This window comes from Dicentrarchus labrax, unplaced genomic scaffold (assembly GCF_905237075.1).
Source record: "Dicentrarchus labrax unplaced genomic scaffold, dlabrax2021, whole genome shotgun sequence".
NCBI classification, from domain to species: Eukaryota; Metazoa; Chordata; class Actinopteri; family Moronidae; genus Dicentrarchus; species Dicentrarchus labrax.
In genome coordinates this window covers 6,752,373-6,771,883 of record NW_026136715.1, presented here as the reverse complement: position 1 = coordinate 6,771,883, position 19,511 = coordinate 6,752,373, and the positions used below count along the sequence as shown (strand labels likewise).

At 41.0% G+C, this 19,511-nt stretch overlaps 1 protein-coding gene across 1 annotated transcript; it reads right to left on the bottom strand.

Annotated features, from left to right (window-relative positions):
* Positions 1–778: 778 nt before the first annotated feature.
* Positions 779–17,878, bottom strand: dgkaa (diacylglycerol kinase, alpha a). Its single transcript, XM_051425287.1, has 24 exons — positions 17,704–17,878; positions 10,741–10,844; positions 10,348–10,424; positions 9,017–9,146; positions 8,749–8,823; positions 8,609–8,658; positions 8,366–8,440; positions 7,925–8,041; positions 6,722–6,839; positions 6,447–6,535; positions 6,216–6,335; positions 5,791–5,889; positions 5,481–5,567; positions 5,293–5,366; positions 5,136–5,210; positions 4,901–4,986; positions 4,701–4,790; positions 4,337–4,497; positions 4,193–4,257; positions 3,767–3,857; positions 3,440–3,626; positions 2,204–2,321; positions 1,932–1,992; positions 779–1,794 (listed from the first exon to the last, which is right to left on the bottom strand). The coding sequence occupies exons 2-24, from the start codon at positions 10,814–10,816 to the stop codon at positions 1,714–1,716; spliced, it is 2,202 nt and encodes a 733-aa protein (XP_051281247.1). The 5' UTR covers positions 10,817–10,844; positions 17,704–17,878; the 3' UTR covers positions 779–1,713.
* Between the last annotated feature and the right edge of the window lie 1,633 nt (positions 17,879–19,511).

The following is a 19,511-nucleotide window of genomic DNA, read 5'->3' as shown; positions in this document are numbered from 1 at the left end:
ATACAAGCTTGTGGGTTCAAATTCAACTTATATCTGTGAAGCAGAGCCCCGCTGTTCGAGCTTCACTGTGCAGAGTTTGAGACTCACGTTCATTCATTCTGTGCCCACGTTAAATCCGAGTTTAAGTTACATACAAGCATGATTTTGTGACATCTCCACCTGTTTGGTAACCATAAAGGTCCAATATGCAACTAATAAAACCATGACGTGGACATTTGAAACTTCCTCGACACATACACTGAGAAAGACTCAATGGGCCCGCTGGGAGTGGAAGTATTTTTTATTAAAACATGTCCTGAGGTGCTCTTTAAGGCTTTTCTATATATAATTCAATGAAACTGAGCCATGCTAAGGCACATGTGTTTAATTCTTGAAATTGATGGCTTCTTTTATATGCAAACAGTTGTTTAAATCACTCTGAGCAGCAGCTGTTGGCAAAGTTTCCAGACATACAGTATGTAATCATGATTTGTCCAACAGCATCTGAAGGCAGCATCTGTTGCTGGCACACAAACCTTCTCACTAAAGTTAGGTGTGCTATTAACTCAGAACAAACTACTATTTATTCTACACACAGATCCTGTCTTTGACAACAAAGAGATTAAGTTGTACAATCAGAATTTTAGTCTAAGAGAAAACTATTATTTTGAGTCAGGGGGAACGTGAACATGTTGCAGCCATCTGTGGGCATCAGTAAAAAGTAGATGACGCCCCCTTGTGGTGGACACAAATAGTAATTTACCACATAAGGAATTAAACGAAAGAAGTATACCAAACGTTGAAGTCCAGATGATTTATTAAAATCTTTACACAGTGTATTATTTCAGGCATATTACATTAACATCTTCCAGATACATTGAAATGATATGACTGAGAAAGCATTTAAATAAGAACTACATACATTTAAAACTGGTCTGAACCAACCAATTCAAATCCGACTCCTCCAGAAATTTACAAGTTAGAAGTGAACATCTTTCTGCGCTAAACAAGTACTACAAAACACTTTCTGCCTTCACACACACGCAGTCGCTCACACACACACACACACACACACACACAGGAACAGCAGAGTAGGCTGACTGCTGCAGCGGATCAACGTGCAGACCCCTTTTGGCAATGATTCTCCTTTTACTGTTCCCCTAAACACTTTCAAGTATCTCCTAAAAATCTATGGGAAAAAAAATTAGAAAGGGAGGAAAATAATGTCAGCCACAATCTAAAGCGTAATCGCATCTATCCTTCTCTTCTGGTTCCAATTTGACAAGAATATATATATATATATATGTGTCCGGCTTTCACAGCATCTTTACAGCCACAAGCTATACAGCAATACTACGTGGTTTATGTCCAGAGTGCATGCCTACACGATGCTCTGTATGTCCTCCTCCTAAGCCATAACCATAGAGAACAGATGTTTAAAAGGCACATGAAGCTGAATATTCTTCTTTTAGCATGCTATTCACTTTACTTTAACCTTACTTTAAGTTCCTACAGAGCAACATTCTCCATTAACTGTGGAGCACTGAGACGGAGGCAGCGAGAGTGTCGAGTATTGATAAAAAGAGTACATTTGGTCAAAATCATTTTGCCACGATGCAAACATATCTCACCATATAGTTTGCATTCATACAGTTCTATGCTTCAGTTATGTGTTACAGACATGCAGAAAAAGTGTCAGTCCTCTATATACAATCGGCACGTAGTAATCGGGTTTTACTTGTAGTTGAAAAAACCAGATGATTTGCCCTGTGGAGCCATCAGCATACTGGCTTGATTCTTGTGTGTGATGTGAATCTGAAAAGGAAATATAAAAATATAATCAAATCAAAACATTTCTACTAATTTTATTTTATTGCTAATGGGAGATTTTGCTCCAGTATTTAATTTATGGTCTTGCCCTAAAGAGGAAACGGTCTGTGTGGTATATTTACCGTGCAGGGAGGCTGCATCCACGGCTCTCCATCTATCTGCATCGGTAATGCTTTCTTCGTCCTGGGGGCAAAGCAAAGAGGGATCAACAAACTGCATCAGGTAACAAAAATCAATGACCCAAATGTGTAATTAAAATACCAAAAGGAAAGCCAGCATACTTAATTATTGTTATGTAAAGAACCAGCTAAGTATCATCCTCAGCTGGTGATCAAAGTCACATAGAGCCCAAAAGCCGGACAAGTCTGAACACGTCTGCGTGGCAGTTTCTCACCTGATGGTGATCTGTGACGTTTTGGCGAGCCTCACAGCGCTCTTAAGGCCTGTGTATATCTGCCCCATCTCCATGGCTCCTTCGAGGCCGACCACCTCTAGTCGACGATCACTGAGATCTGACGAGAACACACGGACATACTGAACATCCACGGAGCGGGAACGTCGACATGTTTACAGTTATCATACTGTGCATAAACTGGATCTATTACATACATTTATGTGAAATATAATACTAAAACTATATCTGTAACAGTTCAAAGTGCAAATATTTTTAAAGAGGCTATGGGGTCACATGTTATAGGGGACCACTTTTCCAGGTGTAGCAGGAAGCTGTACCCTCCCTGCTCAAGTCCAAACAGCCCACTTGGAGTATTTAACAGCTAAAGAGATAGATATTTCCCTCAGGAACTGGTGGAGACCAAAATCAGACCTAAAAGGAGAGTGAATATCACACAAGTGTACAGAAACTCGACTCAAAATGAATGCTACTGTTGCTCTGTGTCTGCTGGATGTGTAAATAGGCAACAATTTGCAAACAAGTTCACCATATAATATTGAAAGGTCAGTCTCTCTGCTGCCCTCAAGCGGCCAGAGAAATCAGTTATTGCAGGTTTACCACAAGAGCACTAAAAAATACATTAGACCAATGCTGTCATCATGTGGGCTGATGAATCTGATGAATCGTGAGAGCCAGTTTAATTTAATGCATTAAATGATTTGTGCAAATGGCCCCTCCCTTAAAGCTGCATTAATGGCTTTTTTGACCACTGGGGAGCAGCAGATTATTATACTACGTCCATTATACAATCCTGCATTTTAAATGACAATTAAATAACCTTGAATCATTGAGAAAACACATCTGACAAATTATCACCATAAATAAATAAATAGGCAAGCATTTTAGCCAACAGTTGCCTATTTACACATCCAACATTATCATTTATTTTGGGGTCCTGTTTGTGTCTGGCAGACGAGTCCAATATTCACTTTGCTTTTAGCTCTGTTTTTGTCTGTCTGCCATTTGGTGCTGGACAGGCAGCATACAGTGTTTATCAGGACCTTTCTGCTAAAAACAGCTTCCCGCTGCAGCTAGAAAGGGGCTCGATGAGAGCGGAGTTTGTGGGCTTTAACACGAAAACATTTAGATGAAAGAAGTTAAAAGGCTTCTGATAATCTCACATGCACTCTGGTCTAAAGTCACCGTTCAGTAGAGTTGAGGTCAAAGACAAAATACCTTGGGAGGTCACTTTCAGGATTTCTGGGTCGATGATCACCTCAGGCTCCTCCTGACTTGTCAGTCCCTTAGTGTCCCCTTTTTTGGTTTCACCCCATAGGTTGGAGCCACCATGCATGCTGGGAATGTTCAGGACAGCAACCCCTTCTAGAGACACGCCACTGAGATCCAGTGGAGTACCACAGCACTGAAGAGTGAAGAGCAGCATGTGACAGAAACAATGTAAAGCATCAGTACACTGTCTGGTTGTGGGAACAGTTATTTTTCACACTACAGAAACAGTGCAACACACTTGCAATTCTGGTAACGCTGATGCCGCATTCTCACCTCGATTGTTAGACTTTCGCTCAGTTTTTTGCAGGAAGCAGAGATGGTTTCTGAAGTGGCAAATTCAAAATACCACAGCTTGTTCTTCATTCTGCAGTCACAAAAAAAGTGTGTGTGTTTTTTTTTTTAGGTTTTAGTGAGATTTTAATTTCATTTTCAGGTTTAAGAACACACAGCTTTTAAGGAGGAGGAGGAGTCAAGCTGCAACCACAGACATCTGCTGTCACCACCTGCATTCATTTTTTTTTTAAAAATCCGTTACAGAAAACAGAAAAAATAAAAGTAAAACTGATGATAAAATAGAGGTCTGCTTTGTTGTTAAAACTGTGTTGTTATTACTATGAATGGGGTATTTCTCTTTGTTTGTTGTTCCTGAGGAAGTACCCTAGAGACTGAATGTGTTAGACCAAACTGTTTAAAGCATACCTGCTGTTAAATTTCTGGGGATGTTTCTCCCTCATTGTGTGAAACCGGTGGGCAATGGAGGCATCCTGTCAACAAAACACAACGATCCAAATGATCCAAACCTGAAAAACTTCCTCTCGTGTGATATATTTCTGAGAAACTCACAACGCCAATAGAGAAGTAGTTGTTGATGATTTCATATGGCACCGGGTCGCCCTTCTCCTGATTCTCGTCTGTGATGACCTGCACGCTCCAGCGGTCCATCAGCACCTGAGCGCTCCCCTCGATGTCCTTAAGAATACGACTCAGATCCTCACCATCATATCCTTCAGAGAGGCAACACACACGAAGACCAACATGACTCACTGCTTTCATGTGCACAAATATAGAATAAAGCATTTGGAGAACTTCTCTTTTGCTGAAGCACATTCAAACAAACACACACATAGCAACAGAGCATACAGAGCAAACTGTTTCACTATGTTCTTAAAAAAGGAAACTCTCAAACTCCAAGATATTAATTTCTTACCTCCTCCCCATCTGAGACATCGTGCAAGGTCATTTCCTGTGCCCAAAGGAAGCACAGCAACAGGTGGCCGTACTAGCAGATTGGCTTTGTCTGATTGCAAAAAAAGGAGGAAAAAGGAAATGAGTCACAATGATTTCTACCAGCAGCTCATGGTGTGGAAGTTGACGCGTGTTTTATAGTCCTAGATCCAACTATCTCACCTATTGCGTCAAGAATCCAGCCAACTGTTCCGTCTCCCCCGCACACCAGGATCCTGTAATCCTGTAGATTTCTAAAGAAACTCAATCTGAAAGAAAGATAATGGGAACTGTAACAGCAAAGCATGACACAGGACATTGTGCTGTGAAATGCTCTAATATTCAGGTCTGTGTATTTTAAAATAAAATCTATTTCAATGTCATGCTGACATGATAATATGTCGTACAGATTACTCACCCTGGTCCGGGTCCGCCATTTGAAAGGTTGTATACCTGCCGTGGATTCAGTAAATACTGAAATTTATGCAGGACTCTGAAATACACAAAACCAGGCTAAACAAAGAGCATGTATTAGACATCTATTTCTTCATGAGCGTATTCTTCTTTGGACTCACCTTTCCCCCTGCTTGCCTCCACTTTTAGGGTTGACAAACACTAGAAGAGGATGAGTGTTTGGCACAGCGCTGATCTGTTCAATGATAAACAGATGCTCATTTACTGTACATATAGCCAAATCAAATGTAGACTACTCAGATGTCAGGTTGTAAGTATTAATCGAAGCCTCCACTGAGGTAAATAATACCTGAAGCACTTGTCCATCAGGAGTTGTATTAAGCTCGCTGTCTTCTGCTGAGCCTGAGCAGCCATTCTTTACATTGTTTGGTCTCTCCTTTAGGGACCAAAACAAAGGCACACAGTGAATAAACAAGAGAAATGTAATAGCTTTTCCTTCCCTTTGAGGACAAAGAAAAAACTGTACTAGCTGTACCTGCCACACAGGTGAAAAGGGTTTACCAACAACAAAAAACAGCCCTGGGCTGTTCTGCGTTGGTGTGACAGGCACTGTTCGTACTGTACATGTGCTTGAAATGTGCCAGAGGACAATTCAGTACCTTTATAACAGGATATATTGCCCATGGAGGCAGGATATGGTCTCTGAGCTGCCCACAGGTACACTCTGTTGGCTCTTGGTCTGCACAATCATCATGACGCTGTAGAAAACAGAAAAACAGTGACGCATTACATAAACCCCCAGCACAACAGTGATGACAGCTGATCCAGATTTATCTTTTTAAAAGATTTAGTTTTGCATTTATGCTTCATTTACTGCTTACAGTGTAAATAGGCAGTAAAGTTAGAAGGAGGAGGAGGAGGAGGAGGATATAAGCTTCCCCAGACTGAATTTGAATCAAAAGCATTATGGGTACATTTGAGGCTAGATGCCTGATAACCAAAATGCACATCTTCTCCTCATTGCTCAAAAACAATGTAACTGTTTATTCCTAAAGATCAGTCAAACACTGAGATGCTTCCTCACCATTGTGTGGCACCACACACAGTGTTTCCCTGTTAAGCCTTGGAGGCTCTTGATCTTCTTCTGGCATTTATCACACTTCCTCGAGTCACAGTTCCCACTCACCCAGTCGTGTGCTGGAACCTGAAATGCGAGATGAATGTTTTAACGTCCACATAACAGAACTCAGCAGGATAACGTCTAACTTAGACGGTCAGTGTTAATGTAAATGTTGTCATAGAGACACTGGCATACCCCCGTTTCTTTCTTTGACTTCACATACGTCCGGGTGCAGGGAGCCGGGTTCCTGTTAGCACAGCGTCCGTGGACTGTGTATTTGCAGCCTGCACAACAGGACACATAACCCAGCTGTCATATGATGTTTACATTAATATAAATCATCCTGTAAAATGTAAGGATGACAGATGAGTATCAATCTAAAAAGGATGCAATTCCCAGTTTTGACGCCACAGTTCCAGTTATAAATGTCACTGTAGTGTTGCCCTCTTCTGGTGAGTTCAGGTACTCACAGGTGCAGCACAGTCCTTGCTTCCTCAGGCCCAGCAGCATGCTATGGCACACATTGCAGTAAACAGGCTTGTTGAAATGCTTCATCCTCCAAAGGTGCTGACCGTCCTTCTGGGTCATCTGGTTGTTGAAGGAGTATTCGTTGAAAATGACAATGAAAAAACAAGAGAACATCACATTTAAGATCTTTGCTGCTGTGTAAACCTAAATGTTTGTAATAAAAAATGCTTATATCTGTTTCCTTTGTTAAATTTTTGGATCAAACTACACAAACCTTTTCACAAAAACAATGTGGCCTGCATTTCACAGTTTTTTTTCACACCCACACATGACTAACCTTGCATTAATGAGATAGCTGATTATGCAGTATGTAGTGGCTCTAGATATCATGACATACAGTTCAGCACCATGGGTATTCAAATCAACACTGACTATAATCTCAAATTCTCAACACAAGATTATAAGGTTGCTTTCAATCTGTTTACACAGCGCTCTTATTCAGATTACACACTTTTTCCCCCTGACATGATGCATCAGCCTATCGCTTACTGCATGAGGCATAGCGGGGCAGCACAGAGCAACTGTGAGGGGGCTGGATTCATGCACACCAGGCTTCAAATGTCCATTGGTGGCTAGAAATAGCCTGAGGGGAAGTCCCTGGCATTGTGGTAGAGGCCAAACCCAGTGACAGGGTCTAGTTCATGGTTTTATATTGCTGTTTAACAGTAAGTAGCTTTTACATATCTGGCAATACATTAAACAACACCCATAAAACAAAACTGATCTGTCCTTGATTTAAGACAACCATTTTTATACGTACACCCAATATCAAAATGATTCATTTCTTTAGTGAAGTGTAGTGCATCAGCGCTAAGATGCCTATTTTATGCGAGCACTTTGTTAAATGTGGGCACAGATTGTGCAGAGTAATTGGAAAACACTAAAGCACTTTGATGGTGCAGAGCTTGCATGAGAGGAGATGACATTACCACACCCTGTAACACTGAGTCGGCAAAAAGGCCCTTATGGACGGGGAGGAGGCGAAGGACAGAGGAGTGGCACGGCAAGGCCAGGGTTTCACAGGAGCAGTAAAAGTAGGTTTTACCACTTTGTGAGACACCTGCTGTAAAAATGAAATACACCTGAGGCTCGGCTTTTGGGGCCCAACACTTATTGAAAAGAGAAACATGCTGTTTTTAAAGCACCTTCAGACCCAGCAAGACCAGCAAGGGAACGTTGTTCATGCCTCCCTCCACCCACTCCTCCAGAGACACTGTGCCGCTGCTGTCGGCATCAATTGCTGTCATCATGTCCTTGAGAACCTGATGAAATTAGATTTGATTGTTATTATCCAATCAGCACACACATTTCTATTACTTAAAACTGGCCATATGTTTCCTGATACAAGTAATGTGTGGGAATTTGTTGACTTTGTAGGCCTAGATAAGCTTCATTTCACAAACCCTAGCAAATGAGTAACAAGAACTGCCATATATAGTATGTAATGATGTAAGAGATATCTTGTGCAAACAAATGTGTTTATCTATACGTACATTTACTACGTTGTCATGGCTGAAAGTACAGTATGTACAGGCTTTCCTGTGTTTAAGAGACTACATTTCAAAGTAGAGCATTCTGGGACTTACCGGCCTCAGCTCTGACACATCCCATCCAAGGTATTCGGCAGCATGCATCATCTGAGCAATAATCCTATCCACCTCCTATTTAAAAAGAGAGAGTAAAGACTTGTTTTAGTAGTGCGGCCTATATAATACAATAGTTTAAATTAAATGTTGATCAAGAACCTTTAACTGGATAAGTAGGATCCACAATTAAGGCCAGAATATTACACTGATTTTGACAATCACACCTAAAAGATTTTCTCTTACAGAGCTGTCGAGGACTCCGTTGCCGTCTCTGTCATAGAGCTTGAAAGCAACTAAGGAGAGAGGGGAAAAGAAAGTGGAAGTGCTGGATCAAGTCATAACTCAAATTATTTTGGGCATAAAAGAAACAAAGAAAAACTCACACTCCAGCTTGTCCCTGGGCTGGCCATCCTCCAGCAGAGAGAAGTAACATGAAACATCTTTCAGAAAGACCTCCTCTACAGGAGAGACGGAGGAGAGAGAGGGACGGCTGTGAATACTCTGGTTACCATATCTGCACAAACAGTACCTCACAGGCATGTGGTGATAAATGAATGTATGCCAAATAGGCCATGGCGTAAATGGATAAGGGCCTGCTGCAAAGTAGCATGGAGGCAGTGAGTTGTGTTAATACATGGTGTATAATCTCACTGGCACTGTCTTCCCGGGTGGGTTCAGAGTTTTGGAAGGAGCGGAAGAGTCTCTGGCAGAGATCCACCGGGAAGTCTTCCACTTCTAAATAAGTCTTCAGGAACAGACGAAAGCCTTCTTCATTGATGCACTGGGAAAGAATGAATGGGAGAGCCATATTTTATTTACAGTGGTTTTTTTGCATGTAAAATGAAACGTTTTAACTCTGTGTGTGTGTGTGTGTGTGTGCATGTTAACTTCTGCATTTTTCAAATTCACCTCTTCTGAAAATAAGGGAAGATGACGATCACATTGTTGACACTGTGAAAATGTTGTATCTGACGTGTTGCTTACTCAGAAAAACTGCCTTGTTAAGACCTTGAAAGTCACGTAAATAAATCCAGTGACGGTTGAGATACGCTTTCAAAGCCCAAGATGTTTCTCAGAAACATTTAAGCCATTGTTTTTAGGTAAAAACATGACGTTGGAGTGGTTGCAGGGTTTTCAAGATATTAGTCCATCTGTGTCGCCTGGTATCTGTCTTTCTCACATGATAATATCCTACAGGGCTAACAAGCAATATTCCCTCGATAATAGTGAACCACAAACCCATTTTTTGTTGACATTATTCCATTTTCCTGGTTGATACCCTGCAGAGCTGCTCTAGTAATAAATAATGCCACTGCAAGGCAGCTAGATCACAAAAAAAGGACAAATGAGAGTGAGGCTAAGGAAACAGCATCATTATTCTGCACCAACATTTTAAACAAATAACTTAATTGTTCTGCGTATTTTAACAGCTATTAACTTCTAATTCATGGCAATATTTGTGTTTTCGCCCATTAAAAACATTTCCATTTCCTTCCAATTATCTAATTAAACTGTATGCAGCCAAATGATCCATCACAAATCATTGCATTTGCTTCCTGCACAAATTAGTTGGCAGTGTCAGCCACTGATGTACAGTATTGGAAATATCTTTTTTCAATCACATTTGAGCTTACACTGCATGAGGGCAGCCAGCACACTGTTCAGCAAAGCCTTGCTGCGTGGGCAAAACTAAGAAGGCAATTTATATTTGCAACCTTGCTCGAGTGCGCTGAAGATATTTCTAACGGACAGCTTAGTCAACATGATCGATGGATTTGAATCTAATTAATCAGCGTAGGACAATTAATAACGGCACAGTACACATAAATCAAATTCTAATTTCTCACTAAACTGCTCCACTGAGTGCCATATTTCAGTTTAGTTATGTGCCTCATAGCTGACATCCCTGTGAGTGAGTTTTGGAGGAGTGGACCTGATGGTGAACAGCAGGACACACTGACCCCCCACCCCCACCCCCTCACCTCTCCATGTCTGTGCCGGGCCAGACTGCCATCTGCATCAAATTCCCTCAGCACGTCTTTCACCTTCAAGCTGCAGTCTGGAAGCAAAGACACACAGGTCACACAACAGGGACACAAAACATTTTCAATCCTCATTTCTGACACATCACGAACACACATGATTGCACAATGAATATAGATTTATCTAGGGAAAAACACAAAAGATGTGCATGCTTTATTTGCACAAAAACAGAATGTGGCAGACTGCTACCTCCTCTAGATACGAGAAACCATGAGCGAGTGTATATGAGTGTGTGTGTGTGGGTGGAAGTGGAAGTGGAGGAGGGGGGGAGAGAGTGTTAAGCGCTGAGAAAGCCTGCTTGCCCGCCCGCCCGCCCGCCTGTCTGTACTCACATTCAATGTACTGCTGTAGCTGGATAAAGTCGACAGGGCTCAGTTCCTTCACCTCTGGGTTTGTGGGGGTGGACATGGTGCCTGCTTCTGCACTAACTGCCTGCCTGTGCATAGGCGAGAGAAACAGTGAGACATAGACGGAGAAAAAAGAGAAGGTGGGTGCACAGTAGCCTGCCTCTTTGTAAAACATGAAAGCATGGCTGCAAGCAAAAGATAGCATCTTCCAACTCGCACTGTAAAAATCCATGATTGTAGACAGGGAGATTTACACTCAACATCCAAAGTTTGAGTGAAGCAGAGGCAGAAGTCAGTATCTGTAAGAGGATATGTAGAATCGTGCAGAACATCTGCAGTGCATCTGTATTTTACGTTCTGGTGAACATATAAAACAGGTTTTTATGGGTAACCAACATTATATTTCACTGTGGTCCGTGTTCATAAACCCACAGTCTTTATTTCCTTGTATGAGGCTCTGAAATGCAGCTTCACTGCTTAATATAAACCATTTAGTGCACTCATGTCTAAATACTGTATTTATTTTACGTTTCTCACCAGTAACTTGCAACTAGCCACTCAAAACTGGGCCAAAGTCTGGTGCTAGAATTATTTCAGGCTAAAGGTACCCATGGTACTTCGGCTCTAGGGATTTTCTGCACCCACAGTCTCTTTCCATATACTCACTGGCCCACATTCGATTTATAGAATACCAGATATAGGGAGTGTTTGGTTTAGTTTAGCCCAAAAGAGTACAAGGAAGTCTTGTAATAAATACAGAGATAAACAATAACATCTTGTGGACAGGTCAAAAAAAAACAAAAACTGGCTTATCAAGGGACCTCCCCTCCAAACAAAAGGAAGAGACCTAAATGTCAAACAAGGCTGAAAGCGAGCATGAAATTTGAATCTGACACAGAAAATGTGGTTGCAATCGCAATGAACAATGGCCTCGCATGTCGTCCTAAAGTCGGAGGCATGACGTCTGGATAAACATTTGGTGGGTTTCCTATGAATGCTTTCATCAAAAGAAACAAATGCTGTTGAAACATAATAGTAGAAGATTCCCTGATGACAGGAAAACAAGCAAACAAATGTATAGTTCATTAATCATTGAAGAAAGAGAAGGAACTAGTTAATGGAGTGGAGAAAAGTGTCATCCTGACATCCTGTTGCTGTTGCAGATGCATGCCAATAAGATGTTGCAATAACAAATATAGGTATAGATCAATATGGAGTTTAAAGAATGCCTAATGCAGATGTTGATAATCAATATGGAAGGCAATTACAATCTGTTAGCCAAGATCTTTCCAGGCAGGTCTGTCATAATAAGCACCAATAAATAGTATGCATGCTTTTCTGATTCACTGATGCATTCCTTGTAAGAGGAGTGTTTAATAGAATATTTATGTTAAAACAAGACTGTAATATTTTTAAAGACATTAACAAACATAATTCTGAATTATTAAGCGATAAAATGCACTCTTACTCTATTTATTTTTGTTGCTACAGTCTTACTCGGTCTGATATGACCAGTAGCTTATGGTGCCTAATGCTTGTTAATGTTAGCAGACTTTAGATAGATATTGCTGTGTAATGGGCATTACTGAGTCAGTTACACCTCTACCTTTTACACTATGTTTTACAATAATCCCCTATTTATCACTTATTAAGAAAAAGTTGCTTTGAACAAGTGATTTTACATGATTTCTCTCACAAATACTTAACATAACTCTTGACATTTGAAGCCTGAGTTGTGTTATCCATCACAGCAAACTGCATTAGGTTCTGTCTAAATTACATTATCATTATGGGGTAATGCAGTTAAGACTCTAAATCAATCTGCACTTCACCTACATTACCATGCACTCACTATGGCCCTTTGAAAACAATAAATACACCTTTTTCACCACTCTGTGGGAGTATACAAATGAAGAAAGTTTAAATAGTCTTCTAATTGATTTTAATATTGTATGGAATTTAATGGCGACGGAAGGCTGGAACATAAAGCAGGAAAGGCAGATTGAGAGTGAGAAACTTGGAAACTGGAAAATGGTCAGTAGTAATGGTTTGTACTTAAGGGGAGAAAAAAAAGCTGGTACGGTCCTTAAAGAGCAGCCTTCTGGCTTAAAATCAAGTATCTAGTAGCAATTCTGGCAATTCCCCACTTAATGTGATTGTTACTAAGGATATTACGAGGGGGAAAAGTTTAAAATAGAATGAGATAAATATACTAAATCTGGTGTAGCAGAATTGTTAAATACACACGTAAAGTAAATATGATATCACTTCTGATATCAACAGCGTTCTATCATCACTTACACAAATACAAGACCAGAGCAGATAAAATACTGTGTGTTGGTTTTCAGTCCAGGTTGATGAATAGGACCTCACTGTAATTGTGTTGTTCACACTGTTGTTCACAGGTGTTATCACACATTAAAGTGCAGCCAACACAGGTATCAGTGACGGCTGCCTGCACTGAACAGAAAATCAGAGTACTTAAGGGACAAAGAACGCACTGAGAAAAAGAAATGAAATATACTGAAAAAAAAAAAAAAAAACACCCACTCTTTACATGTGATATGAATCCGTTTGCTGTCACTGGACTAGGTTCACACTGTCCTCAGTTAATTCCCTAAAAAGGTCAGTAGCTTAGCGCTTGTTTATGCAGCAGATCAGGTGGGCCAGGTCTGCATCGACACTGAAGTGACACACGAAGGAATCATGAAACACTGCCTGCTACTGATCACCTGATTACAGCCAAAAACTGTTTATTCTAAAAATATGCTCCTGACTCCATCTTCAAACACTGTCTTATAAATAAACCAAAAATAGGCATCAGGCACACCTCTTGTTTTAGATGACTCCTGGGTTGTTGTTTTTTCCTTTCCTGTTGTTATGCTTTCCAGAGCAGTGTGATGTCATGAGCAGCATCGTCTATTTTGTCTCCTTACCGACCCGAGTATCATCATTATTGTCTGCTTCAACGAGATCTCAAGCCTATCTGAGTAATCTGATTCCTCACTTCCTGATTAGATAATGATTTGCGTGCACAACGTGCAGTAGGAATCAGGATCAGTATGAAAATGAAGCACAGGAAGAGGCATTTCCAGCACTTAGAGGAGATGAGATAAATAATAAGTGCAATATGTACAGAGCCAGTCGTCTCCATGTGGGATGAGGAGACAACTGGTTTTGAAAAAACAAAGGCGACCATCTAAATGAGCTTACTGAAGCAAGTATAAATATTTCAGGAAGTTTGAGGAATGTCAAATTCCTGTTAAGACTTATTATAGACCATGTGACCAACCACTTTCTGGGCTGGCTCTCAATAAGGTTACACTGTTGGGCTAAAGTAAAATGGTACATGCTTTACGAGGGAACTGTTTATGTTGCTTTATAGAAACATTTATGTGGTAGACACTCTGTTGTGTAGACATGAGAAAGATTTAAATGTGAGCTAACACATCGCGGAGTCACATCGCCATCATTCAGTGTGATTTACTTTGGTTAGCTCTACTGACAGACTGTCTCAGGTATAATTTTGTTTGAACAAAATGTCGCACCATATAATCAGTACAGAATAAATGGCGCAGCACATGTTCTGAGCCGACATGCACGAGAACTACAGCCTCCTTGCTCTATGCAGGGCCACTAGTAGTTCTTCAAATAGCAGTAAAGAACAATTTAAATGTTAAAGTGGTTCTTCAAGTAGCAACAGCTTGAAAAAGCAACATCTACACCCCCATACCACTGAAAAACCGTCTGTTCAGAGCCCGACACAAGCCTTTTACTTCTGACCACTCAACTGAAAAACACCAAAGCAATAGCTTTATAATAATTCACACAGTGAAATAATTGGGGGATTGGAGTGAACAATAGAGTTGGCATTTTCAGTCACACATGCCAGGCATTTCATTACGAACCCTCAGCGTCTCGATGAAAACGTGTCAATAACCATAAAGCACTCTCTTTACGATTTCAAGGTGCACTCGGGGATGACCTTTTTCCATACAGGCTAATGTTTGTGCAAGCTGTCATAACGCCCACGCCTTGTGTCAAGGAAATCTGCTGTTTTGCAACACTTGCAGAGTGCAAGCCATAGACTCCGTCATCCTGTGGTTGGAAAACACTGCGTAGGTTCTCTGTGAAGTGAAGTCTACATCTAATGTTGGGCCATTTGTTTTCCTCCTGAAACTACAACAATTCTCTAGACTGAAGTGTGTACAGATTGCATCAGGTTAACAGAAGAGGGAGGACGGACATGCTTGGTTGCTATGGAAAGTGTTTCCCTCCATCAGCTGCTCTCCGTCAGAGTGCTGCCACGGGTGACTAACAGGTAGGAGGAGGAACAGGCAGAGAGGGAGGCAATCAGCTCAGGGAAAGGGGAGAGCCCAGTCAGTCGTTGTGAGTCTTCCTCCTCGTCACTCCACCTCCTCCCACGCCAGGAGCCTCGTTTGACCTTCAAAAACAGGGGCCACGCTCTACACTGCATTCTACATGCAGATGCTACTGTGACTCATTGCATGAACAGGGGAATACTCCCTTACTATAAATGGACTGTTTGCTCAAGGGGTCACTTCGCAGGCCGAGCTAAAAGTTACAAACCAGCAGTAATTTTTTACTTACTTAGTGGAACTATCAAAGAACAAAAAGCCACTTTTTCACATTTATGTATCCCTAGAGCTGCAGCTCCAAACCACTACTTCCCCTGGTTGTTTGACATCTTCATTTTAGTGCAGTATAGTAGGTATTACTCTACTGGCAAATGTTTTTAACAGACTCTATTAAAACCACCCAGGCTGTTATGCATGTTCCTGGATAGGTGGATTTTTAGATAAAATACAGATCTGGCTGGTGTAAGATTCATCAAATGAAAAACAAATAATGAGCAGGATCAAAAGTAATAAGTAAAAGGCAAGCTCACAACTGGACACGGTGCCTAAAAAGGGGATTCCCCTCGTGCTTGAAGAATTGAGTGATATGCAAACTACAACAGGCTCCGGTTAGTAGAGATACTAGGGGAACTTGAACACAATAAACATGGATTACAAATCAGACAATAACACGAGAGAAAAATGAAGAAAAAAACACCCTAAAGGCATTCACCACAGCATGAATCACAGATTTCTCGGAAAATGTGGGCGAGGCACTGCTCTCTCCACAGCTTCAAAGTGAGGACTGCCCATCACTCGGAGTTCAGACTTGAATGTGACTTACATAATAGTTTTTTTTTATGTGGAGGCAGCCTTGTAGAACACCACGCCACCACACAGAGGAAAAAAAAAACCCTCAAACCTGCCCAGACTTGTGAGGGTACAAGCTGTCATACAACAGCCACATGGCTTTTATGATGAGTTTGCACGTATCAAAGAGTCTCGCCTGGTTCGCCCCCACAGATCTGTCCAAGACTGAAAATGAAATAACATTTTTAAATGATTCAATCTGAAACTCACTGACGTAGGATTCTCCACTATCATGTCAGTAATTCAGAGATCCGGGATCTTCACAAAGAAGATTGTTTTTTGCTCCTATGATTCACCTTCTAACTATGAATAGACGAGCTCAACTAGGAGAGAGGAGTGATGCGTTAAGTTACAGCATTTGAGAATTCAAAAGGCCAATTCTAATCCCTCGTATGACGTGAGAAGAAAATACTGAATAACTGGTATGACAGTTTATTTACCAGAGCCAAAGGGGTTAAAAAAACCCCAGTCATTAATATTGGATTCAGGCAGACTCAGTGTGATGATATAATGAAGGAAGTGAAGGCTAAATGGAAGATACAAATGCTGTATTTAGAGAAGTGAAATAGTCTGTAAACAAAAGGCATTCGTGCCATTTCTCTGATCATGCTAGCGACGCCACATAGCAGAACATTTAGAAACAAAACAAAAAAAACACAGATCACAAAATGGACTTATTTCTAGTTCATTTACAGCCTCTAGCCTCTGATGTTAACATTAACAACGGGACAATTGACCTGGCTACAGCATTGATTGCCTGTGCCTGAAAACTCTCTTGCAGCTAGAAACTGATGAATACCACTGGGACTCAAAGTACCTGCCTCATAATGAGCACACAGTTCAACCCGGAAAGAGTCACCTGGAAATAAAGTTGCTCATGCAGGCAAAAAAGGGGAAAAACACAGAGCTGGCTATATGTTGTTATGGCTCTTCCAGTATGTTTTCTTTTCCTGCTTAGCATGAGGGCTGAATGTCACATTCACTATTTGCAGTCCAACACAGTGAAAGGGGTAAAAAAAAAAAAAAAAAAAAAAAAAACCACACAGCAGTGACAGTGCCCACCAACGCCCACCATGATCTACTTCACACAGTGAAAACCCTCCACTATAAAACTGTACTGGTGACATATCAAGTTGTAGCATGTGTTGTCAGGGTTGAATAAAAACATATAAAGGAGCTCTTTGCACCGTGAGCATCTGCAGACATGACAGCTCAGATACTTCAGACACCCCCTGAAAGCTCAACCAGCCTCGACTCTGACAGAGGAATTGTTCAATTCTCTAAATAGACTGAGAGAAGGGTTCTCCCATGGGTAACTCAAGTAGCTTGACATTAACAATCATAAAACACGGCAAAAGGGAACTGAAATTATGCCTTTATGAGGTATAAAAAGAAGAGGCAGGGGGCCGTGCATTAAAATGCAATAGGTCTGCCCTGCTGGTTGTTGTTCGGCTGAGTGAATTACTCTGTTATTAACACACTTCTTATTTCTCTTTTTTTTAAATCCCATGCACGGAGCTGTCGTTTACCGGATGCACGTCCTTCGATTTCACATTAAATCCCTAAAAAAAAAAAAAAAAACCCCACAATAACAGACTCAAATAATCGCCCCGTATTTTGACTCTATCTGCAGCCGCTCGGAGCTGCATCAAAACTTCAATCAATACGCCGAGCCCGGACCTTCTTACTGTTTGTTTGTTGTTTTTAGAGATTAATCTACCTTTCTGTGGCCACCTCCGTGGACGAGCCAGTCGTCGCGGTGCAAAGCTCTGCAACCAAAAAGTCAAAACGCTGCCTTCAGATGCGAAGTGGCCGTTAACTTTGAACGGAGGGCTGCAGGTCGGTCGGTCGGTCGGTCGGAGTGGAAGCAGGGAACAAATGCACAGCAAAAGAGAGAGAGAGAGAGAGAGAGAGAGAGAGAGAGAGAACGTGAGTGAGCGGATCCCTCCTGTCAAGCGCCGCCTCAGCTGCTCTGCGCCCTCTCTGCTAGCCAATACACACACCCGTCACACCGGCGTGCATCCATCTGCAAAGTTGAGAAAGTCGTGTTCGTTACAATTGTGCAACTGTAACGCGTGGCAGTGGAAATAACATGCAATATATATATATAACGTTACACCAAACATTTTCTGAATAATGTTTTACACAAACTGATAGTTGCATGTGGAGTCTCGGTTGCAGTACTAGGCTACAAGAAAAAATAACTTTCTTTCTGGTGTTATGTCCTGTTATGCAAGGCTAAGCTATGGTTTTATGATAACATGCCACAAAAAAAAAAAAAAAAATCAATAATACTGTTACAATATATGGAAAAACGTTACAATACAATGGCGCCACCACATACAGCCTTATTAGATTATTATTATTAATTTTTTATAGCTAGCAGCCATTATTAGTGACCAAAACATTATCAATAAATTAGTATCTGACCACATTAATATGTTAACTTAATGATTAGGCTGTTGTTGTTTTTTTCACCAGGAGTTCAACCGCTACCGTTTCTTTTATGTCGTCGCTATGGTTACCAGCAGTTTGACGCGCATTGCGCGGTGATTTGGATCGCGGTGATTGGAGGAATCAGTTTAACGGTCACCGGCAGCCAATCAGAAGCGAGTATTAGGCAGCGGTGGAATGACACAGTGCGGTTACTAAAATAGTGCACTGAAGTACAAATTAGTACTTGTAATTAATTGAATATTTCCATTTCTTGCCACTTTATACTTTTTTACATGAAAAAATGAATTTGACAACTATAGCTGCTATTTCACTAATTAAAAAAATACTTACAAAACATATAATGGATGTATTTTTAAAAGATTAAATTTACCCAACAACAAGAAAATGCTTCAGTTTAGTAGTTTAATGTTTAATTAAGAAGCATTTTCAGTGCAGGACTACTTGTAAGAGAGTACTTTTACAGAGTGGCCTTGCTCCTTTTATTTAAGGATCATCCAGTATTTGTGTTGTAGCCTACATTTGGTGCTACTACTACTAAGTAAAGGATCTGATTTCTTCCTCCACCACTGCATTCATATTTATGCTGTACATTTTATATGAATGTGTTGCTTGTAGAAATGTTTTGAGGTCCTTGAAACATATTCCGTAACTTAATCTGTGGTGTACCATGTTTCTAAGTACGGGGACTGCTGTACGCCGTGTAGCACCAACCACATCTCATAATAATGTGTGTGGACAATAACAGAGCCACAGTATTTGGTAAAGCACATGATTTCACATTCCAGTGACCACAATGGCGAGGGATTAGGCTCCACAATGAGGACAAGGCTGGCAAGAGAGGATAACAGACATGGAAAGCATGTGGGTGTCTGGGTTAGACAGAGAAAGAAGTGTGAGTCAGGTCAAAGCAGTCAGACCTTCCTCCCACTGATCTTTGTGGTTAAACTTTCCTCTTCATATTCTTAACCTGGATCAACAAGCACTTCACATGCCACCTCTCCTCCTCACTGCCCTGCTTTCTTTAAAAGCAGCAATCATTTTCTCCAGATTGAACTTTTTACATAATGTATT